At 41.8% G+C, this 23085-nt stretch overlaps 1 protein-coding gene across 5 annotated transcripts in view; it reads left to right on the forward strand.

The window, feature by feature from the left end:
- Window positions 1-23085, forward strand: part of ehbp1 (EH domain binding protein 1) — a 438779-nt gene that overhangs the window by 125577 nt on the left and 290117 nt on the right. For all 5 annotated transcript variants that reach the window (XM_068044229.1, XM_068044225.1, XM_068044227.1 and 2 more), the window contains exons 6-7: window positions 4024-4205; window positions 19083-19222. In XM_068044229.1, coding sequence (XP_067900330.1) covers window positions 4024-4205; window positions 19083-19222 — 322 coding nt within the window. The remainder of the gene's footprint in view (window positions 1-4023; window positions 4206-19082; window positions 19223-23085) is intronic.

Here is a 23085-nt window from a genome sequence, read left to right on the forward strand (position 1 = left end):
AGACTGCGAAAACCGCCCAGCAAGTTCAGGGGAAGAAGAGGTATGCTGCGAGTTGAGTCTCCAGAACTCGCTGGTTGATTTATGTCTCTCCACCGTTTGCTGTGCGTAAACAGCAGCTTGCCCTCAACCTCACCATTATTTTTAAGTACTTGCTGGATTTGCATATTAATTGTCCATTTAATTCACCACAGGAAGTTAGGGCTCGTACTTAACAGCATAAGCACCTTTTAGCAGCATGATGATTATTAATGTGACACCAATCAATCTCTCTGGCCTAGAAAGAGAGCAGTTTAAACTGTTGAGTCTCACTCCTGCAAGTAGTAAATTCTTGGATTTTAAAAATTTCAAATTTTAAATTCTTTTTCTTTTCTTTTGCCTTTTTACTCTCCCTTAATCAAATCCTTCTTTCCCTCTCTGTATCTGATTTTACTCTAATTAGCCTTCCTTCAGTTTTTCCTCTGTTTATTTTTCAATCCTTAAATCACATTTGTTAAGGAGAAAGAAGAACAAGGGCCGAAGGCACATTGGAACACCAGCAGCTCCAAGTCACACATCATCCTGACTTGGAACTCTATCGCCATTCCTTCACTGTCGCTGGGTCAAAATCTTGGAACTCCCTCCCTAAAAGCACTCTGGATGCACCTACATCACATGGAATGCAGCGGTTCAAGAAGGCAGCTCGCCACCACCTTGTCCAGGGCAATTAGGGAAGGGCAACAAATGCTGGCCTTAGCAGCAACACATCCTGTGAATAAATAAAAAGAATGGCAGAGGAGGCGCGAGGGTCCATAAGTCCTACTACTGCTTTTTCTTGTTAGTTTCTAAATGAGAACTTAAGGTGAGGAAATTGGTTCTCATCGTGTTTGATTTGTGGCCGAAATAAGTGAGTTGGTGGTGGGGAGGGGGCGCAATCTCTGGTTGTGATCTACTGTAGCCAATTTCCCCCTCCCTCCTCCTCACCGCCCCCAGTTCTGCATTGGCTGCCAATTTAGGATAGTAGGATTTGGTGATTCATTTTCCAGTTATTTTGACTATTAATGTTCTGGGCCTGGCCTGCCCTTTGGTCAAATAGTCTGTTCAAACCATAAATTCAACAAGTACAATAACAAACCTACTGTGCCTAATGCTTTGTGCAGCATTTTGTGCTGTTTAATAAATTGTTCATGTTACCTTACACAAATCATTTTTTTCTGCTCTTATTCCCTGTGACATATTGGAACCAAAATTGTACAACTGTTTTTTTTTAATGCAAAGGAATGGGAAAAAGTGACATGAAAGTTATGTCAAAATCCATTGCATTGAGGATTTTAGTTTTTACTTCATAGTGAAGCAGTGCTCCTACTTTATCTTGCTCTTTTTGACCATGTAAAAGCACCTGCAAAGGTGCACTTTATTTATTTGGTATTTTTCTCACATGATGAAATTACAACCTTGAAAACTGCAGAGGTCAAGGTTAGCAAAGAAAGTGTGCATTCCCAGGCAGCACCCATTGTTGAAGTGGGCAGTATTCATGCTTGGGATTTAATACAGCTTTACCAGGTGTGAGAATGTCTTTGATCTACAAATTAGCACCTTAATATGGTGTGCATACCGATTCATTCAGAGGCTTTTAAATTGGCCAATTGCATTAGTTTTGTCATTTACATCTAAGCATTAATTTGTCACTAGGCTGGCTTTGATAGTGAAACTCCTAGAAATAGGTGCCTTTTCTGTGAAGTGGGAGAACTGAATGGGAATCTTTGTCTCGTGGGTGTCTGTGAAAAGGAATTTTCACGTTTTGTGAACTTTGCACTTTGTGCTGTGGTTATATGCACGTTATGTATATAATTTTGAAATAAAACTTTATTTGTATAAATTATTTAATTTGTTGGGAGGACCATGACAACCAAAATTTTTTTGAAAGAGTTAGGGTAATTTTTAATGTCATGTTTATACAGCATTATCGGATTGACGCCAGAGCCTGTTTTACAACATAGAGTTCAAGTATCTTGTCCATACCAAGCAAAGTGTAACCGTATGCATGCATACTTAAACCCATGTACAAGGGTCCTTTTGGAGTGGCAGTTACAATCTTTTAAGTTCATGAAGAACTGATTGGTCTGTGAGCTGTTTAATAAAGTTAAAAATGTAAAGGTGTTCATAGACCAGCTGAAATCTTTTAAAACTGTGTACTGTTGTACAATGAAGGCTTCATTGCAGTTTATTATATTTCAGTGTGAAACCCAAGCACTGAGACTCTTATTGCTTGCCAACATGTGTTTATTGTTAGGATAAACCGGTTTGTGCCCCAGCTTTTACATTGCAATATTAAAACTACAGTATGACTTGCCCATTAATTTTTTTTATTGTATTTGAAAATTTGTTCATAATACATTCATTGCACTGAAGATATGTAGTTAATTACCATGAGTCTGTTGAATTTAATAAAATAGAATGAATGCTTTATTAATCATCCATACAAAATGTGTGCATAAAATTGACTTTAAACAAAAGCAAGATATAGTGGCAATCTTTGCTACATGAGATGTAATGAGTGTTGTTTAAAGATTGGAGGCAGCATGCAACTGATTTCATTTGCTTCTGTTGATAGTGAGCTACTTAACTGTTTTGACAGTAACAGCATAATGATAGCAGTATTGTAATAAATTGCTGGGCCTTTATTGTATAGTACTTATTTCATTTTACTGGTTTTTCAGAACCTTGGGCATTAATCTCATTCACTGATTGACAGTGGCAACAAGGGAAAAGAGCACCTTTATTGTTTGTACTAGTCAAATCTGTTAAACCTAATTCTGCTGAGAGTATTTGCATATTCTTAAGTATTTCTTCTGAGTGAGCCTAAATCCTCCTTGAGTGTTGGATGCATTTTCAAATTCATTCTTAAGGTATCTACATGCACTATTAGTTCTGTATAATGCAGCCAGCCATAATCTCTCAGATAAGGCTGGTCTGGAACAAGACTTTCTATGAAGAATGGCATGTTACATTTCTGACTTATTCTGCTCAGCACATATATCAACAGAAATGTCAAGTACTATACAGCAGAATATCTGAAATATATGCCTGCTAGCAGTGGACATCAATAAAGGCAGTAGATAGTTTCCAGAATCTTAATTATGTACTAAAAGCCTAATGTGCTTTATGTAGTTTTACTTTGATTCCACCCTTAAATATTTTGTCAAGATAAGACCTGTGCTACAGCATTATTTTGCGCCAACAGATGCATATATACATTTATTTACTGCATCTCTTAAAAAAAAAATCCAGTGTTTCAGCTTGAGGTTTTTGTCATTTGGCAAAGAAATTAAATTAAGACGATTACATTTCTATTTAACACTTCCTTTTGTTCTTAAATGATTGTTTTTTGGTATTATGATCTATGTTTGTCTAAAGTGGTTTTTCAGTCAGTTTGATTGACCCCTTTATTTAGAGCATTTTTAATGGAATTGCTAGTGATTTACTTGGTTATATGCTAATGAAAAAAGATTTGAGTCTTCAAATGATGCAGAATGTTTTTAGCTGCTGAATATGTAAGACTGCACAGTGAATATTATTCAGTTTCATGGGTGTTGGAAGGAAAATGAGTAAAGATCACTTCTCTTAAAAAATTGAGCTACTGATTCAGAATTTCTATACTCAGTGTCTATCACAGGCTCCAGCTACTTGCAATGTGTACTGTATGCAGAAATTAATGCTGTTATATCATTGCCAGCATATAATCAGTTAAAGAACTTAGCATTGAATTTAAGCTACAACCGGATCAGAAGACACTGAATAAGTTGTTAACCTGACCAAATAGATCAGCAAATAAATATATTTGAAACATGTAAATAAGGCATATTAATTCACCTGCATTGCTTTTCAAAATATAGACTAAAATGTTGCTGTTCTGTGTATTTGACGGGACGGGGTTTTCATTTGTATGTGTTGGTGGGAATGCTGCTTGATATACACACCTGCCTGTTAAATCCAGTTCTAGTAGAGCAGATTTTATTCACTGATATTCTCTTTCCTGTTTCCTAGGAGTCACCTTCTGGCCGTAGAAAAGCCCTCGCCACCAGTAGCATTAACATGAAGCAGTATGCAAGCCCCATGCCTACGCAGACTGATGTAAAGCTGAAATTCAAGCCTTTGTCTAAAAAAATTGTTGCTGCCACACTGCAGTTTTCTTTATCTTGCATTTTCCTGAGGGAAGGCAAAGCGACGTAAGTTTCTTGGACTTGAACTGAACAACATTTCCCATGTTTCTTCAGATGCATTTTGACCTCAAGTCTTCTCTTTATACCTTGTGAGATGTAATAAGGGAGACAGTATGAGTTTTGCTAACTGTGAAATCTAAGGGCACTTGACTAAGCGTGTTGTGGCTTTCTTGTTTCTTTGAGTTGAAGCTGTGTTGACTATATTCCTCAGTAGATCCTTTCATCTACAGATAAATGAAAGTTAAGCCAATTAACCTGTCAATATCAAGCAAGAAATACAAAGTATAAAGTGTCGTCTTAAGACCATTTCTATGAATATAGTTTAAAGTGAGATAATCGTATGCACAGTGTTTCCTCTTTGAGGTGAAAATAATCCACTTCAGTACTGACCAAATCTCTAATGAATTATTGAGGATTTTAGATAAATGGATCATATTTGCATAAAAATGTTGCAAATATATAAAATTGATAGATTTATGAAATTTGGATTGATACCACTGAAATTTCATGTTATGCAGCAGTCATAAAGATTAGCATGCAGCAGCATACTGTTCTATATAAAGGCTTTGGTTCTAGTATTTATTAAAGTATCTGTGTACATGTGTATCACCTGCTTGTTGGATCAGGAACCATTTTTATTTCCAAATTCTTCCTGTCAGTAAATCCATTTTTAATGAATCAGGTTGAATTCAGATCACAACAATTTCTATACTCAGCCCCTATCACAAACTCCAGGTACTTGCAAAATATACTGTATACAGAAATTAATGCTGTTGTGTCATTGCCAGCATATAATCAAAGAACTTAGCATTGAATTTAAGCTACAACTGGACCAGAAGACACTGAATAAATTGTTAACCTGACCAACGAGATCAGCAAGTAAATATATTTGAAACATGTAAATAAGGCCTATTAATTCACTTGCATTGCTTTTCAAAATGTAGACTAAAATGTTGCTTTTTTTGGTTCATGTAAATATTTCAGCACATAGTGCTGAAATCAAAGATTTATTTGGAATGTTTTTGTAAAATTTATTTACAGTTGCAAACGCTTAGGATTCAATTTTTTTCTCATACTGAGAATTTCAAGTTAGTTAAGGATGGAGATAAAGGAAACTTGTTTCACTAAAGTTAAGGTACCTGCTTAAAACTTCCTTTCAGTCACTTATTCTCATGCTGTGGCAAATATTTCTCTCACAACTATTCAATTTTTCTTCACCCTCCTCCCACTGCATTCCCCCCATTCCCTGTGATTTTCTACAATTTCTGTCCTGAAGGATGATTCATGCTTAGAGTATGGCAGCTATTGTTGTTTTTAATAGTGAAGACTGGATGAACCTGATTTCTCCTTCCTCCAACAGCTAAACACGTATTTCCCAGTGAGGGTCACTGATTTGTGGCAATTGAAAAGGTAGCCCTGGCTGTCCTCTATCCTATTTGTTTTCTCTTGTCTTTGCACCCTGTCCCCCACAACCACAATTGGAGCATTTGGCCACTAAACCATAAGGACGTATGCAATTGTTTACTGTTATTACAGGTAATCCTCTCTATTGGACATCCCTTTCAGTTCTGTACTCAAATTCTGACATGTTTTTGTTGTGAGGCCTTTATCTCCTGAGCTTTCTGCCTCTGCTATTGAATTGCTTTCTTGCCTTTATACTTTGCATTGGTTTTATTCTATATTATTCATTAATTTCTTATCAGTTAGTTCTTTTATGCAAACCTCAGATTTTTCGCCTCTGGTTGTTGCCAAACCTTGCAGTGTTCAATACTATTTGCAATGGAATTGATGGCAATTCCCTGAAAAATTGTTTGCACCAGCAATGAACTGCGTCACAGAATTATATCAGTATTCAAACATGATGAGATATGTTGCTTCTGTTAATTAGCTAATTGTTAATGGCCTTTTATGTTCTGTGGATGATCAAATAAATTTCAAAATTTCTGAAGGTGGCAGAAATTGGAAGATCAAATAATATGTTTTGCTTTCCTAATTTTTTTCTAAATCTAATCTCAAGTCAACATCATATAGACTGGGTAAACCTAATCAGCACTAATGCTGTGGAGGATGAATTCCTGGAGTATGTATGAGATGCGTTTCCAGAGCAGTATGTTGAAGAATCAACTAGGGATCGGGCTATTTTAGATTTAGTATTATGTAATGAGAAAGGGCTAATTAATAACCTTGCTGTAGAGGAGCTTTTGGGAAATAGTGACCATAATATGATAGAATTTTACATTAAGTTTGAAACCAATATAGTTCATTCTGAAACTAGGGACTTAAATCTGAACAAAGGAAACTATGAAGGTTTGAGGGGCAAGTTGGCTGTGGTGGATTTGGAAAATACACAAAGATTTGACAGTAGACAGACAATGGTTAGTATTTAAAGAAGTATTACATGGTCTGCAGCAAATATACATTCATCTAAGACACGAAAACCCAACAGGAAAGATGAATCAACTGTGGCAAACAAAAGAAGTTAAAGATTGCATTCGATCAAGGGAAGTGGTTTATAAGGTTGCCAGAAAAGTGTTAAGTCTGAGGATCGGGAGCAATTTAGAATCCAGCAAAGGATGACTAAGAAATTGATAAAGACAGGAAAAATATAATATAAATGCAAGCTAGCGAGAAACATAAAGGCGGACTATAAAAGCTTCTTTAGGTATGTGAAAAGGAAAAGATTAGCAAGAACAAATGTGAGTCCATTACAGGCGGAGACAGGAACAGTTATAATGGAGTATAGGGAAATGGCAGAGAAACTAAACAATTACTTTGTGTCTGCTTCATGGAGGAAGATACAGCAAATCTCCCAGAAATACTAGGGAGCCAAGGGACTTGTGAAAATGAAGAACTGAAAGAAATTAGTATTAATAAAGAGGTAGTACTTGAAAAATTAACTGGATTGAAAGTTGATAAATCCCCTGAACCAGATGAGCTATATCCCAGAATGTTGAAGGAGGTGGCTATAGAGATGGTGGATGCATTGGTAGTTATCTTTTTAAATTCTATAGATTCTGGAAAGATTCCTGTAGACTGGAAAGTAGCAAATGCAACCCCAATATTTAAGAACAGAGGGAGAGAGGAAGCGGGGGAACTACAGACCTGTTAGTTTGAAGTCAGTAGTAGGGAAAATGTTAGATTCTATTATAAAGGATGTGATAACCGACACTTGGAAAATAATGATATGATTGGGCAGAATCAACATGGATTTGTGAAAGGGAAATCGCATTTGACGAGCCTGTTGGAGATTTTTGAAGATGTTACTTGTAGCATAGATAAAGGAGAACCAGTGGATGTTATGATCCTGTAGTTTTTTTTTCAGGACAAATGCAGTGTGCCTTTAAGGCTGTAAAAGGAGCTGTACTGCTTTAAGGCAACAAGCTCCAGAGACTGAGTCATAGAGTTATACAGCACAGAAACAGGCCCTTCGGCCAATCGTGTCTGTGCCGGCCATACAGCAACCAACTATTCTAATCCCATATTCCTGCACTTGGACCATAGCCCTGTATGCTATGATGTTTCAAGTGGTCATCTAAATACCTCTTAAATGTTGTGAGGGTTCCTGCCTCTACCACCTCTTCAGGCAGTGCATTCCAGATTCCAACCACACTCTGGGTGATAAATGTTTCCTCAAATCTCCCCTAAACTTCCTGCCCCTTACCCTAAATCTATGCCCCTGGTTCTTGACCCCTCCGCTAAGGGAAAAAGTTTCCTCCTATCTAACCTATCAATGCTCCTCATAATCTTATACACCTCAATCATGTCCCCCTCAGCCTTCTCTGCTCCAAGGAAAACAACCCTAGCCTTTTCAGTCTCTCTTCATAGCTGAAATGCTCCAGCCCAGGCAACATCCTGGTGAATCTCCTCTACACTCTCTCCAGTGCAATCACATCCTTCCTATAGTGTGGTGACCAGAACTGTACACAGTACTCCAGCTGTGACCTAACTAGCGTTTTATACAGCTCCATCATAACCTCCCTGCGCTCGCCTTTATTAGCCGAGGCATAGAATACAAGTATCCCATATGCCTTCCTAACCATCTTATCTACCTCTGCTAATAACCAGTCCCCATCCACCACCACCCTCCTCCGCCTGGCTGAACTTGTTCTTACATTGAACAACAACTTCTTCAACTCCACTCACTTCCTTCAAGCAAAAGGTGTTGCTATGGGTACCCGCATGGGTCCTAGTTATGCATTTCTTTTTGTGGGGTATGTTGAGCATTCTTTGTTCCAGTCCTACTCAGGCCCTCTCCCCCAACTCTTTTTCTGGTACATTGATGACTATCGGTGCCATTTCCTGCTCCCGCCCCGAACTGGAAAACTTTAACAACTTTGTTTCCAATTTCCACTCTTCTCTCACCTTTACATGGTCCATCTCTGACACTTCCCTTCCCTTCCTCGACTTCTCTGTCTCTATCTCTGGGGATAGGTTGTCTACTAATATCCATTATAAGCCGGCCGACTCCCACAGCTACCTCGACTACACTTCTTCACACCCTACCTCCTGTAAGGACACCATTCCATTCTCCCAGTTTCTCCGTCTCCGGCGCATCTGCTCAGATGATGCTACCTTCCATGACAGCGCTTCTGATATGTCTTCCTTTTTCCTCAACCGAGGATTCCCCCCCACTGTTGTTGACAGGGGCCTCAACCGTGTCAGGCCCATTTCCCGCACCTCTACCCTCACCCCTTCCCCTCCCTCCCAGAACCGCGACAGGGTTCCCCTTGTCCTCACTTTCCACCCCATCAGCCTCCATAACCAAAGGATCATCCCCGGCCATTTCCGCCACCTCCAGCGTGACGCCACTACCAAATGCATCTTCCCCTCCCTTCCCCTGCCAGCATTCCGAAGGGATCGTTCCCTCTGTGACACCCTGGTCCACTCCTCCATTACCCCCACCACCTCATCTCCATCCCATGGCACCTTCCCCTGCAATCGCAGGAGGTGTAATACCTGCCCATTTACCTCCTCTCTCCTCACTATCCAAGACCCCAAACACTCCTTTCAGGTGAAGCAGCGATTTACTTGTACTTCTTCCAATGTAGTATACTGTATTCGCTGCTCACAATGTGGTCTCCTCTACATTGGGGAGAGCAAACGCAGACTGGGTGACCGCTTTGCGGAACACCTCCGCTCAGTCCGTGAGCATGACCCCGAGCTTCCGGTTGCTTGCCATTTCAACACTCCCCCCCCCCCCCCCCCCCCGGCCCCCCTGCTCTCATGCTCACATCTCTATCCTGGTCTTGCTGCAGTGTTCCAGTGAACATCAACGCAAGCTCGAGGAACAGCATCTCATTTACCGATTAGGCACACTACAGCCTGCCGGACTGAACATTGAGTTCAATAATTTCAGAGCATGATGGGCCCCCCATTTTACTTTCATTTTTAGTTATTTTTTCTTTTTCTCTTTCCACAGATGCTGCCAGACCTGCTGAGTATTTACAGCATTTCTTGTTTTAATTTCAGATTTCCAGCATCCGCAGTATTTTGGTTTTATCTACCTGTGCTGCTGCCTTCAGTGATCTGTGGACAAGTACACCAAGGTCCCTCTGACTTACTGTACTTCCTCGGGTCCTACCATCCATTGTATGTCCTACGAAGGAGGGCATGTCCTTCGAAGAAAGATTGAGGGAGCTAGGGCTTTTCTCATTGGAGCGAAGAAGGATAAGAGGTGACTTGATAGAGGGGTACAAGATGATGAGAGGCATAGATAGAGTGGATAGCCAGAGACTTTTTCCCAGGGTGGAAAGGGCTATCACCAGGGGGGATAATTTTAAGGTGATTGGAGGAAGGTTTCGGGGAGATGTCAGAGGTAGGTTCTTTACACAGAGTGGTGGGTGCGTGGAATGCACTGCCAGCGGTGGTAGTAGAAGCAGATACATTAGGGGCATTGAAGTGACTCTTGGATAGGTACATGGATGATAGTAGAATGAAGGGTAGGTAGTTAGTTTGATCTTAGAGTAGGTTAAAGGTTCGGCACAACATCGTGGGCCGAAGGGCCTGTACTGTTCTATGTTCTATGTATATTCCCTTGCCTTGTTAGTCCTCCCAAAATGCATTACCTCACACTTTTCAGGATTAAATTCCATTTGCCACTGCTCCGCCCATCTTACCAGCCCATCTATATCTCCCTGTAATCTGAGGATTTCCTCCTCACTATTTACAACACCACTAATTTTCGTGTCATCTGCAAACTTACTGATCATACCTCCTATTCTTTTCTTTTGGGCCTCCTTATCTCGAGAGACAATGGATACGCGCCTGGAGGTGGTCAGTGGTTTGTGAAGCAGCGCCTGGAGTGGCTATAAAGGCCAATTCTGGAGTAACAGGCTCTTCCACAGGTGCTGCAGAGAAATTTGTTTGTTGGGGCTGTTGCACAGTTGGCTCCTATATTTACATCTAAACCATTAATGTACACTAAACAGCAAGGGTCCCAGCACCGATCCCTGTGGTACACCACTGCTCATAGGCTTCCAATCGCAAAAACAGCCCTCGACCATCACCCTCTGCCTTCTGCCACTAAGCCAATTTTGTATCCAATTTGCAAAATTGCCCTGGATTCCATGGGCTCTTAACTTCTTAACCAATCTCCCATGCGGGACCTTATCAAAAGCCTTACTGAAATCCATGTATATTACATCTACTGCTTTACCCTCATCGACACATCTAGTCACCTCGAAAAATTCAATCAAGTTAGTTAGACACGATCTCCCCCTGACAAAGCCATGCTGACTATCCCTGATTAATCCCTGCCTCTCCAAGTGGAGATTAATCCTGTCCCTCAGAATTTTTTCCAATATTTTCCCTACCACTGATGTTAGACACACCGGCCTGTAATTACCTGGTTTATCCCTGCTACCCCTCTTCAATAATGGTACCACATTCACTGTCCTCCAGTCCTCTGGTACCTCTCCTGCGGCCAGAGAGGATTTGAAAATTTGTGTCAAAGCCCCTGCTATCTCCTTCCTTGCCTCACATAACAGCCTGGGATACATCTCATCTGGGCCTGGGGATTTATCCACTTTTAAGCCCGCTAAAACAGCTAATATTTCCTCCCTTTCAATGCTAATATGTTCAAGTATATCACAATCCCCCTCCCTGATCTCTACACCTACATCGTCCTTCTCCATAGTGAACACCGATGAAAAGTAATCATTTAAAACCTCACCTATGTCCTCTGGCTCCACACGCAGATTGCCACATTGGTCCCTAATGTGCCCTACTCTTTAATAAAAGCAAAATACTGCGGATGCTGGAAATCTACCTCCTGTAAGGACAAAAAGCAGTTCCGAAGAAGGGTCACTGACCCGAAACGTTAACTCTGCTTCTCTTTCCACAGATGCTGCCAGACCTGCTGAGTGAATCCAGCATTTCTTGTTTTTGTGCCCTACTCTTTCCCTGGTTATCCTCTTACTCATAATATACTTATAAAACGCCTTGGGATTTTCCCTTATCTTGCCTGCCAGTGTTTTTTCATGCCCCCTCTTCGCTCTCCTAATTACTTTTTTAAGTGCCACCCTACACTTTCTATACTCCTGTAGTGCCTCCGCTGTTTTCAGCGCTTGGGATCTGCCATAAGCCTCCTTTTTTTTCCTGATCCAATCCTCTATATCCCTTGACATCCAGGGTTCCCTGGGCCTGTTAGTCCTACCCTTCACCTTAACGGGAACATGTTGGCTCTGGACTCTCACTATTTCCTCTTTGAATGACTCCCACTGATGTGATGTAGACTTTCTTACAAGTAGCTGCTTCCAGTCCACTTTGGCCAGATCCTGTTTTATCATATTGAAATCGGCCTTCCCCCAATTCAGTACCTTTATTTAGTTTAGTTTAGTTTAGAGATACAGCACTGAAACAGGCCCTTCGGCCCGCCGAGTCTGTGCCGACCATCAACCACCCATTTATACTAATCCTACACTAATTCCATATTCCTACCACATTCCCACCTGTCCCTATATTTCCCTACCACCTACCTATATTAGGGGCAATTTATAAGGACCAATTTACCTATCAACCTGCAAGTCTTTGGCATGTGGGAGGAAACTGGAGCACCCGGAGGAAACCCACGCAGACACAGGCCGTGATCGCCTAAGGTAAAATCCAGCCCATAGTCTCAGAACTTGCAAACTCCACACAGGCAGTACCCAGAATTGAACCCGGGTCGCTGGAGCTGTGAGGCTGCGGTGCTAGCCACTGTGCCACTGTGCCTGGTGTCTGGTCCATCTTTGTCCTTTTCCATAACTACCTTAAATCTTACAAAGTTATGGACACTATCCCCGAAATGCTCCCCCACTGACACTTCTACCACTTGACCGAAGTGAAATCTTCCAATGTGGAATAGTCCAAGGTTGCTTGAAGTCCTCACTGTCATTGGATGGGGGAAAAAAAGGTTCTTCAACCGTACAACAGTCCGTAGTCTGGTTCAGCAGTTGAATCGATACTCTTCTTTTCCAGAGATTTTCCAGGAATAAACCGGTCATTCTCAGGATGGCAGGCTGTTAATAGTAGGGTACTACAAGGATCAGTGCTATTCACAATCTATATAAATGATTTGGATGTGGGGACCAAATGTAATATTTCCAAATTTGCTGATTACACAAAACTAGGTGGGAATGTAAGTTGTGCGCAGGATGCAAGGGGCTTCAAGGGGACTTGGACAGGCTAATTGAATGGGCAATATCATGGCAGATGGAATATAATGTGAATAAGTATGAAGTTATCCACTTTAGTAAAAAAAAGGAAAGACAGATTATTTCTTAAATGATGAGAGGTTGGGAAGTGTTGATGTCCAATGGGACCTGGGTGTCCTTGTTTGAGTCACTAAAAGCTAGCATGCATGCTAGCGATTAGAAAGGCAAATGGTCTGTTGGCTTTCATCGCGAGGGGTTTTGAGTACAGGAGTAAAGATGTCTTGCTGCAATAGTATAGAGCCTTGGTGAGACCGCACCTGGAGTAGTGTACAGTTTTGGTTTCCTTACCTAAGGAAGGATATACTTGCCATAGCTGAAGTGTAAAGGAGTTTCACCAGACTAAGCCTTAGGCTGGTGGGATTGTCTTATGAGGAGAGATTATAGAAACTGGGCCTGTATTCTCTAGAGTTTCAAAGAATGAGAGATGATTTCATTAAAACTTATAAAATTCTTACAGGGCGTGACAGGGTAGATGGAGATAGGATGTTTCCCCTGGCTGGTGAGTCTACAACCAGGGGACGTAGGGCTGAATTTTATGCCACCCCAGTGGGTCGGATGGTGGCGTGGGGGCGGCATAAAATTGAGCGGAAGGCTCCGGGAGGCCTACCTGCCCCGCTCCCGCCTCTGGTCAACTTTACGGCAGTCGGGTGGTGGGGGGGTGTGGGGTGGGTGAACGGCCTGCCTATCTGAGTCCAATCAAGGCCTGCCCTTAAGTGGCCACTTAATTGGCCACCCCGCCTCCCAACCCACCCCTGGGACCCAAGAAGCCCTCCTCCCCCACAAACGACCACAGCAGTCTCACCAGGGAAGGACCAATCCCCCTGGTGAGGTAAGTCCAACTTACCTCGTCTCCAGGCTCCATGGTGTCGGCTGGGCTGCAGTCCCAGCAGTGGCCACCGCTCCCAGTGGCGCTGCCTGGACTAAGCTGTTGGCCCGCTGATTGGCCGGCAGCTCACTGAGGCGGGACTTCCTCCCTCAAGTGGGTGGAAGTTCCGCCTAGGGACAGCTAAAGCCCGGGACACGTAAAATACGGGACAGATCCCTGGGCTAGGCGGAAGCGGGTTCACCACCGACTTTTACGTTGGTGGCGTATTCCCATCCGCCTAAGGTAAAATCCAGCCCATAGTCTCAATAAGTGGCAGGCCATTTAAGACTGAGATGGGGAGGAATTTCTTCACTCAGAGGGTGGTGAATCTTTGAGCCTTCACAGCCCTTGGGATAGAGAATTCCAATCATTGAGCATGTTCAAGACAGAAATTGATAGATATCTATATACTGATGACATCAAGGGATATGGGGGTAATGTGGGAAAGTGGCGTTGAGGCAGATGATCAACCATGATCGAATTGAATGGTGGAGCAGGCTTGACAGGCTGAATGGCCTACTCCTGCTCCTATGTTCCTATGTTGAAATATTGCTTCATTTTAAAATCTAATTATTATAACTGTGTGACAATGTTCTTTCTGACTAAGATAGCATGATGTCACAGTACCTGCTGAGGTTAGGACTGTGGTTCAATTGTTAATCAGACTTTTTTTTAATTTACATCAGTAAATGTATTCTGTCCATTTAAAACCAAGTAGTTCTGCTAAAAGTGAGTAAATCACATCTGATATTTTATTGATCATGGTCTTCAATTTCTGTCGCAAACAGTTCTTCTAGTAGAATGAGGGAAGAATATTCAGAAATAAAATGGGAGCATTATGCCTTTCATTTTGTATCTGCACAAAATCTTTAACAGGTTGGATTGTACAGTGAATCTTTAACAGATTGGTGTGTTGAATAGTGTGTGTGATTGTGCAGTGAAGCTGGTATGCTGGTGCCAGCTGTTCAGCAACAAGGAAAAGACAGCTGAATGTTCTGCGTAAATATGGCATGACTGTTCTTTTGATATTTACTTGGAAAAATTGTAGGATAAATTTCAATAGAGCAAAATGACATATTTAAGGGAGATATCAAAAATGGTTATACACTACCAGTTACAGGTAACCCTAGGAGTTAAGTGTTTTTGTTAACTTGATTTCTGGCTGACTAATTGAGGATACCTACAGAATTGGATACTTGCAATCTGTTTACAGAAGCCTTGGCTTTTTTGCCCTTATTTAAAACTACAATAGTGATCACTTCTGAAGACACTGCCCATGGTATTGATGAACTTTGGAGATTTTCGCCTTTTCTGTGTTAAGATTTTACCATTTTGCCACCTATAATCAACCTTTTTGAAGAATTCTGGTAGCTACTGGTGTGTATCTATGTATCTATTTTGAACAATAAACACTTCTGAGAACCCTTGAAACATTTATTAAAGTGGCATTCAGCAGAACCCCATAGATCAGTTTTGTTAACATTTTTTGTGGGTTTTTGTATTCATCAAGGTGAGGTTCAAACACTCCCAGCTTAGTTACATCAGTTTTGCTGTAGGAGCTCCCACTGTTCTGCCCATTAATGCACTTTTACTCCAGTCTGACATTTTCAATTTCCCACATCTGTCATCTAGGTGGTCTCTGAGTGAGACATCGTTTGTATATAGTTTAGTATAGTATAGTCAGCTGATAGCACCTTCTGTGCAGCTCCAGTTCAGCTCCCAAGCTAGTCAGTCATGACCCTCAAATTTAAGTTTTCAGTAACAAAAGGTTTGTCATCACTAATACTGCCTATTTTCATCTCCGTTACATCGCCCCACTTTGCCCCTGTCTCAACTCATGTGCTGCTGAAACCCCCATTCATGTCTTCGTCACCTCTAGATTTGACTTTTCCAACGCACACCTGGCTGGTTTCACATTCTACTGTCCATAAGCTTGAGGTCATCCAGAACTCTGCTGCACGTGTTTTAATTCGCACCAAGTGCTGTTCTCCTATCACCCCTGTGCTCGCTGACCTACATTGGCTCCCAGTCAAGCAATGTCTTGATTTTAAAATTCTCATCCTTGTTTTCAAATCCCTCCTTGGCCTCGCCTTTCCCTATCTCTGTAATCACCTCCAGCCCCTCAACCCTCCAAGATATCTGTGCTCCTGTATTTCTTTTTTTATATTCCTTCATGGGATGTGGGCGTCGCTGGCCAGGCCAGCATTTATTGCCCATCCCTAATTGCCCTTGAGAAGGTGGTGATGAGCTGCCTTCTTGAACTGCTGTAGTCCATGTGGGGTAGATACACCCACAGTGCTGTTGGGAAGGGAGTTCCAGGATTTTGACCCAGCGACAGTGAAGGAACGACGATATAGTTCCAAGTCAGGATGGTGTGTAACTTGGAAGGGAACTTGCAGGTGGTGGTGTTCCCATGCATTTGCTGCCCTTGTCCTTCAAGTTGGTAGAGGTCGTGGGTTTGGAAGGTGCTGTCTCAGGAGCCTTGGTGCGTTGCTGCAGTGCACGCTGCTGCCACTGTGCGTCGGTGGTGGAGGAAGTGAATGTTTGTAGGTGGGGTGCCAATCAAGTGGGCTGCTTTGTCCAGGATGGTGTCGAGCTTCTTGAGTATTGTTGGAGCTGCACCCATCCAGGCAAGTGGAGAGTATTCCATCACACTCCTGACTTGTGGCTTGTAGATGGTGGATAGGCTTTGGGGAGTCAGGAGGTGAGTTACTCGCCACAGGATTCCTAGTCTCTGACCTGCTCTTGTAGCCACGGTATTTATATGGCTACTGCAGTTCAGTTTCTGGTCAATGGTAATCCCCAGGATGTTGATAGTGGGGGATTCAGCGATAGTAATGCCATTGAATGTCAAGGGGAGATGGTTAGATTCTCTATTGTGCGAGATGGCCATTGCCTGGCACTTTTGTGGCACAAATGTTACTATAAGGAACTGTTAAAGATAAGTTAAATATAAGGAACTGTAAACTTAACATTATGCAGGCAACAGAGTCAAATCTAACATGCTGGTTGCACCTTGGAGTATTAGGGCACATATTTGTGTCCTTTCCTCCTTCTGTCTATACGTAGCGATGGCAATGCCATTGAATGTCAAGGGGAGATGGTTAGATTCTCTCTTGTTGGAGATGGTCATTGCCTGGCACTTGTGTAGCACGAATGTTACTTGCCACTTATCAGCCCAAGCCTGGATATTATCCAAGTCTTGCTGCAATTCTACACGGACTGCTTTAGTATCTGAGGAGTCACGAATGGTGCGGAACATTGTGCAATCATCAGCGACCATCCCCACTTCTGACCTTATGATTGAAGGAAGGTCATTGATGAAGCAGCTGAAGATGGTTGGGCTTAGGACACTACCCTGAGGAACTCCTGCAGTGATGTCCTGGAGCTCAGATGATTGACCTCCAACAACCACAACCATCTTCCTTTGCGCTAGGTATGACTGCAAACAGCGGAGGGTTTTCCCCCTGATTCCCATTGACCTCTGTTTTGCTAGGGCTCCTTGATGCCATACTTGGTCAAATGCTGCCTTGATGTCAAGGGCAGTCACTCTCACCTCACCTCTTGAGTTCAGCTCTTCTGTCCATGTTTGAACCAAGGCTGTAATGAGGTCAGGAGCTGAGTGGCCCTGGCAGAACCCAAACTGAGCGTCACTGAGCAGGTTATTGCTAAGCAAGTGCCACTTGATGGCACTGTTGATGACACCTTCCATCACTTCACTGATGATTGAGAGTAGGCTGATGGGGCGGTAATTGGTCAGGTTGGACTTGTCCTGCTTTTTGTGCACAGGATAGACCTGGGCAATTTTCCACATTACAGGGTAGATGCCAGTGTTGTAGCTGTTTTGGAACAGCTTGGCTCGGGGCGCGGCAAATTCTGGAGCACAGGTCTTCAGTACTATTGCTGGAATATTGTCAGAGCCCATATCCTTTGCAGTATCCAGTGCCTTCAGTCGTTTCTTGATATCACGCAGAGTGAATCAAATTGGCTGAAGTCTGGCATCTGTGATGCTAGGGACTTCAGGAAGAGGCTGAGATGGATCATCAACTTGGCACTTCTGGCTGAAGATTGTTGCAAATGCTTCAGCCTTATCTTTCGCGCTGATTTTCTGGGCTCCCCCATCATTGAGGATGGGGATATTTGTGGAGCCGCCTCCTCCAGTTAGTTGTTTAATTGTCCACCACCATTCACGACTGGCCTCTTGTGCATCCCTGATTTTAATCACTGCACCATTGGTGGCCACGCCTTCAGTTGCCTGGGCCCCGATCTCTGGAATACCCTCCTTGCACCTCCCCTCCTCTCTACCTCGCTTTCCTCCTTTAAGGCACTCCTTAAAACCGACCTCTTTGACCAAGCTTTTGGTCATCTGACCTAATATCTCCTTTTTTGGCTCCATGTCATACTTTGTTTTATCGTGCATGTTTGGTATAGTGCCTTGGGACGTTTAACGATAAAGGCGCTATATAAATATAAGTTGTTGTAATTTCTATTTGCATGGACAGTGAAGGAAAACGATGAATAGGTGATCCCATAGAATTTTCTTCGCCAATAAAACAGCTTGCATTCTTTGTGGGATATCTATGATTGTTTGTCCAGGCTGTGAACGATCACAGGCTATCTGACATCTTTTAGAGTAACGTCCGTTTGTTTCATTACTTAACTGTTTTCTCCCTTCCATTGTTGAGGGGCCTGCTTTGGATATGTTAAATTGATCAGCTGACTGGAGGAACACTTCCACTGTCGTATAAATTCCCCTCACATTGAAAGCACTTTTCAATTTAAATTAGCAGAATGCCAGTGCTAGGCAGTAACATTACAATAGAACATTTTTTTACTTACCATTTTTCTCTCCTAAAGGCATTGATTCTTTGATGTTGTAGAGTTCTGTGAGCATTAATCATCCCAGCACCTCACACAACTGGTTATTCATGTCTGAGCATTGACAGACCACCATCACAGTTAAAACCAATCCCATTCCCACTTGCATGCGACATTAGTGATTATTGGATAAAAATTGGAAGTGGGTATTCTCATTAATTTTCCCTCCCTAAATAGTGGACACTGAGATTAATTGCAGCTCCCACACTAGTGTCCTGATTGATCTATACTGTTTCGCTTATTTCAGTCATCAACTTTGGAAGCACTTGGTCTGTATGTTGCACCCATTCACTGGACAAATTATCCAAGACATTGGGGGACCTTCAGCAATAGAGTTGACTCCTTATCTGCTGAGTTTCTTTTAAAAGATAAAACTCAACTTGTCAACAAACCTTCTGAATTATTATGTACATGAGGTTTTTGACTAGTTATGTTTCTGATAAACAGGGATGAGGATATGCAAAGTCTGGCTAGTCTGATGAGTATGAAACAAGCTGATATTGGAAATTTGGATGACTTTGAGGAAGAAAATGAGGAAGATGAAGAAAACCGAATGAATCAAGAGGAGAAGTCAGCAAAAATTACAGGTTTGGTATCTTTACTACCAATTTCAGGAAAACAATCTGGAGGTAGATTGTGCACTAGAAAATGTATGCAAAAATAATTCACTGCTGTAGATTTTTCATGTAGTTCTTTGTCATCATTCTACCTGTTCAGTAAAAGCTGTTTCATATTATTTTAAAAAATACATGAGCTCTTTTTTAATTGACTCTTCATCTTCTGGTACTGGTATTTGCATATTCTCTGTAGGATGTCTTTTATTATTTCTTTCATTATTAATGTGTATTTTCAAACACTTCTGGAGCGAAAGATGTGTAACAGTACACAGATCACACTTGAATGGCTCATCATGAATTCTAAGTTATTTTCTTGACATGGAACACACTTTAGAGTTTGTTCATCTTTTTATATGGTATTAAGACTTTTCTTGGTTCTTCTATGTTTTCTTTGTTTGCAGTTTTTGTGCTTTTTTCCTGAGAATGTTGTGGTAGGTAGCAATGGATAGTTGACTGCTTATGCTCTACATGGTCAGGTTAAAATGAGAATGGATTTATTTTACTAATGCTTACAAAGGGATGCAGTAGCTTATCTGTAGTGTTGTGGCTAATCTAAAATATGCTGTCATTTTCGTATAAACAATTTATCATAGATCATGCATTTTCATTATACAGGAAGTTAACTTGCCCAGCCATTCTTATGCTTTTATTTAGATTAGACTCCTGATTTGATATATGAGGAAATTATTGAACAACATGATTGGGTTCGATGTACATAGATCATTAAAATTTCATGGATATGCACAGAAAATTATCAAAAAGGCTAATGGAATGCTGGCCTTGATATCAAGAGGACTAAAATACTAGGGGGAGGAAGTGCAACATAAATTTACCAGAATGATACCTGCACTCCAAGGGATAAATTAGGAGGAGCGATTACACAAACTAGGGTTGTATTCCCTGGAATTTAGAAGGTTGAAGGGTGATTTGATTGAAGTTTTAAAGATATTGAGGGAATAGATCGAACATAAGAACATAATAACATAAGAAATAGGAGCAGGAGTAGGCCATTCGGCCTCTCAAGCCTTCCCCGCCATTCAATAAGATCATGGCTGATCTGCCCCAGACCTCAACTCCTCTGTTGTGCCAGCTCCTCACAGCCCTCAACTCCCCGATATTTCAAAAATCTATCTATCTCCTCTTTAAATACTTTGTGATCTAGTCTGCACAACTCTCTGGGGTAGAGAATTCCAAACATTCACTACCCTCTGAGAGAAAAAATTCCTTCGCATCTCAGTTTTAAATGAGTGTCCCCTTATTCTGTAACTATGTCCCCTAATTCGAGATTCCCCACTAGTAGAAACATCTTCTCAACATCTACCCTGTCAAGCCTCCTCAGAATCTTGTACCTTTCAATAAGATTACCCCTCATTCTTCTAAACTCTAATGAATAAAGGTCAAACCTGTTTAGCCGTTCTTGATAAGTCACCCCCTTCATCCCAGGAATCAGCCTAGTGAATCTCTTTTGAACTGCCTCCAATGCCAGTATATCCTTCCATAAATACGGGGGACCAAAAACTGTACGCAGTACTCCAGGTGTGGCTTCACCAATGCCCTATACAGTTGTAACAAGACTTCCCTATTTTTAAACTCCAACTCCCTAGCAATAAAGGCCAAAATTCCATTTGCCTTCTTAATTACTTGCTGTACCTGCATGCTAACTTTTTGTGTTCCATGCACAAGAACACCCAGATCACTGTGTGCTGCACTTTTTTTTGAAGTGTCTCTCCATTTGAATAATCGTCTCTCTTTTTATTCTTCCTACCAAAGTGCATGACCTCACACTTTCCTACATTAAACTTCATCTCTCAAGTTTTTGCCCACTCACTCAACCTATCTATATCCCCTTGCAGATTCCATATGTCCTCATCACAACATGCCCTCTCATCTATTTTGTATCGTCAGCACATTTGGATATATTACACTCTGCCCCTTCCTCCAAGTCATTAATATAGATAGTAAATAATTGAGGCCCTAGGACTGCTCCTTGTGGCACTCCACTAGTTACGTCTTTCCAACCTGAAAAAGACCCATTAATCCCGACTCTCTGTCTTCTGTGTGTTAACCAATCCTCAATCCATTCTAATACCTTACCCCCAATACCGTGAGCTCCTATCTGGTGCAATAATCTTTTATGTGGCATCTTATCAAATGCCTTCTGGAAATCTAATTACACTACATCTACAGGTTCCCCTTTATCAACTTTGCTTGTTATACCCTCAAAGAACTCTAGCAAATTTGTCAAACATGATTTCCCTTTCACAAAACCATGTTGACTCTGTTTGATTGCATTAAGCTTTTCTAAATGTCCTACTATTCCTTAATAATGGACTCTAGCATTTTCCCAACGACCGATGTTAGGCTGACTGGCCTATAGTTTCCTGCTTTTTGTCTCCCTCGCTTCTTGAACAGGGGTGTTAGATTAGTGGTTTTCCAATCTGCTGGGACCCTCCCGGAATCCAGTGAGTTCTGGAATATTTCGATCAATACCTCCACTATCTCTGCAGCCACTTCCTTTAAAACCCTTGGATGCAGGCCATCAGGTCCTGGCGACTTGTCTGCCTTTAGTACCATTGGTTTGTGAAATACTTAGTCCCTCATGATGGAGACTGTTACAAGATCTTTCCTCCCATTAGCTCCTTGCTTATCTGATATCTGTGGGATGTTTATAGTGTTCTCCACCATGAAGACCAATGCAAAATATTGGTTTGTTATCTGCCATTTCCCAGTTCCCCGTTATCAATTCTCCAGTCGCATCCTCTAAGGGTCCCACGCTGACTTTAGCTACTCTCTCATTTTATATACCCGTAGAAGCTCTTGCTGTTTGTTTCTATATTTCTTGCCAATTTACTTTCATAATCAATTTTCTCCCTCTTTATTAGCTTTTTAGTCATCCACTGCTGGTTCCTAAAAAAAAAAAATTCCCAATCCTCTGGCCTACCGCTAGTTTTCGCCGCTTTGTATGCCTTAGTTTTTGATTGGATACTCTCTTTGACCGCCTTTGTTAACCACGGGTAGTTCATCCTTCTCATCGAGTCCTCCTTTTTGACCAGGATAAATTTTTGCTGAGCGTTATGAAATATCTGCTTAAATGTCTGCCACTGCTCATCCACTGACCTTCCCCTTTGTCTATTTTCCCAGCCCGCTTTAGACAACTCTTTCTTCAGACCTCTGTAATTGCCCTTGTTTAAGCTGAAGACACTAGTTTGAGACCCGAGTTGCTCTCCCTCAAACTGAATTTGAAATTCCACCATGTTGTGATCGCTACCCCCTAGAGGATCCTTAACTACGATATATCTTATTAATCCTACCTCATTACACATTACTAGATCTAAAATAGCCTGTTCCTGGGTAGGTTCTGCAACGTATTTCTCTAAGTAACAATCCCTGATGCACTCTACAAATTCGTCTTCCATGTTACCTCTGCCAATCTGATTTGTCCAGTCTATATGCAGATTAAAATCACCCATGACAATTGTAGCGCTCTTCTTACCCGAATTATACTTTGTCCTACAGGGAGGCAACTCTGCGGGGGCCTATGGACGATTCCCACCTGTGACTTCTTCCCCTTTCTGTTCCTTATTTCCACCCAAACTGATTCCACATCACAATCTATTGCACCTATATCACTACTCACCACCACACTGATACCTTCCTTTATTAACAAAGCTACCCCACCTCCTTTTCCTTTTTGCCTATTCTTCCGGAACGTCGAATGCCCTTGAATATTGAGTTCCCAGTCTTGGTCACCCTGCAACCACATCTCCGTAATAGCTAGCAAGTCATACTCATTAATTTCTATTTGTGCCGTCAACTCATCTATCTTGTTACAA

Source organism: Heterodontus francisci, chromosome 13 (assembly GCF_036365525.1).
Source record: "Heterodontus francisci isolate sHetFra1 chromosome 13, sHetFra1.hap1, whole genome shotgun sequence".
NCBI classification, from domain to species: Eukaryota; Metazoa; Chordata; class Chondrichthyes; order Heterodontiformes; family Heterodontidae; genus Heterodontus; species Heterodontus francisci.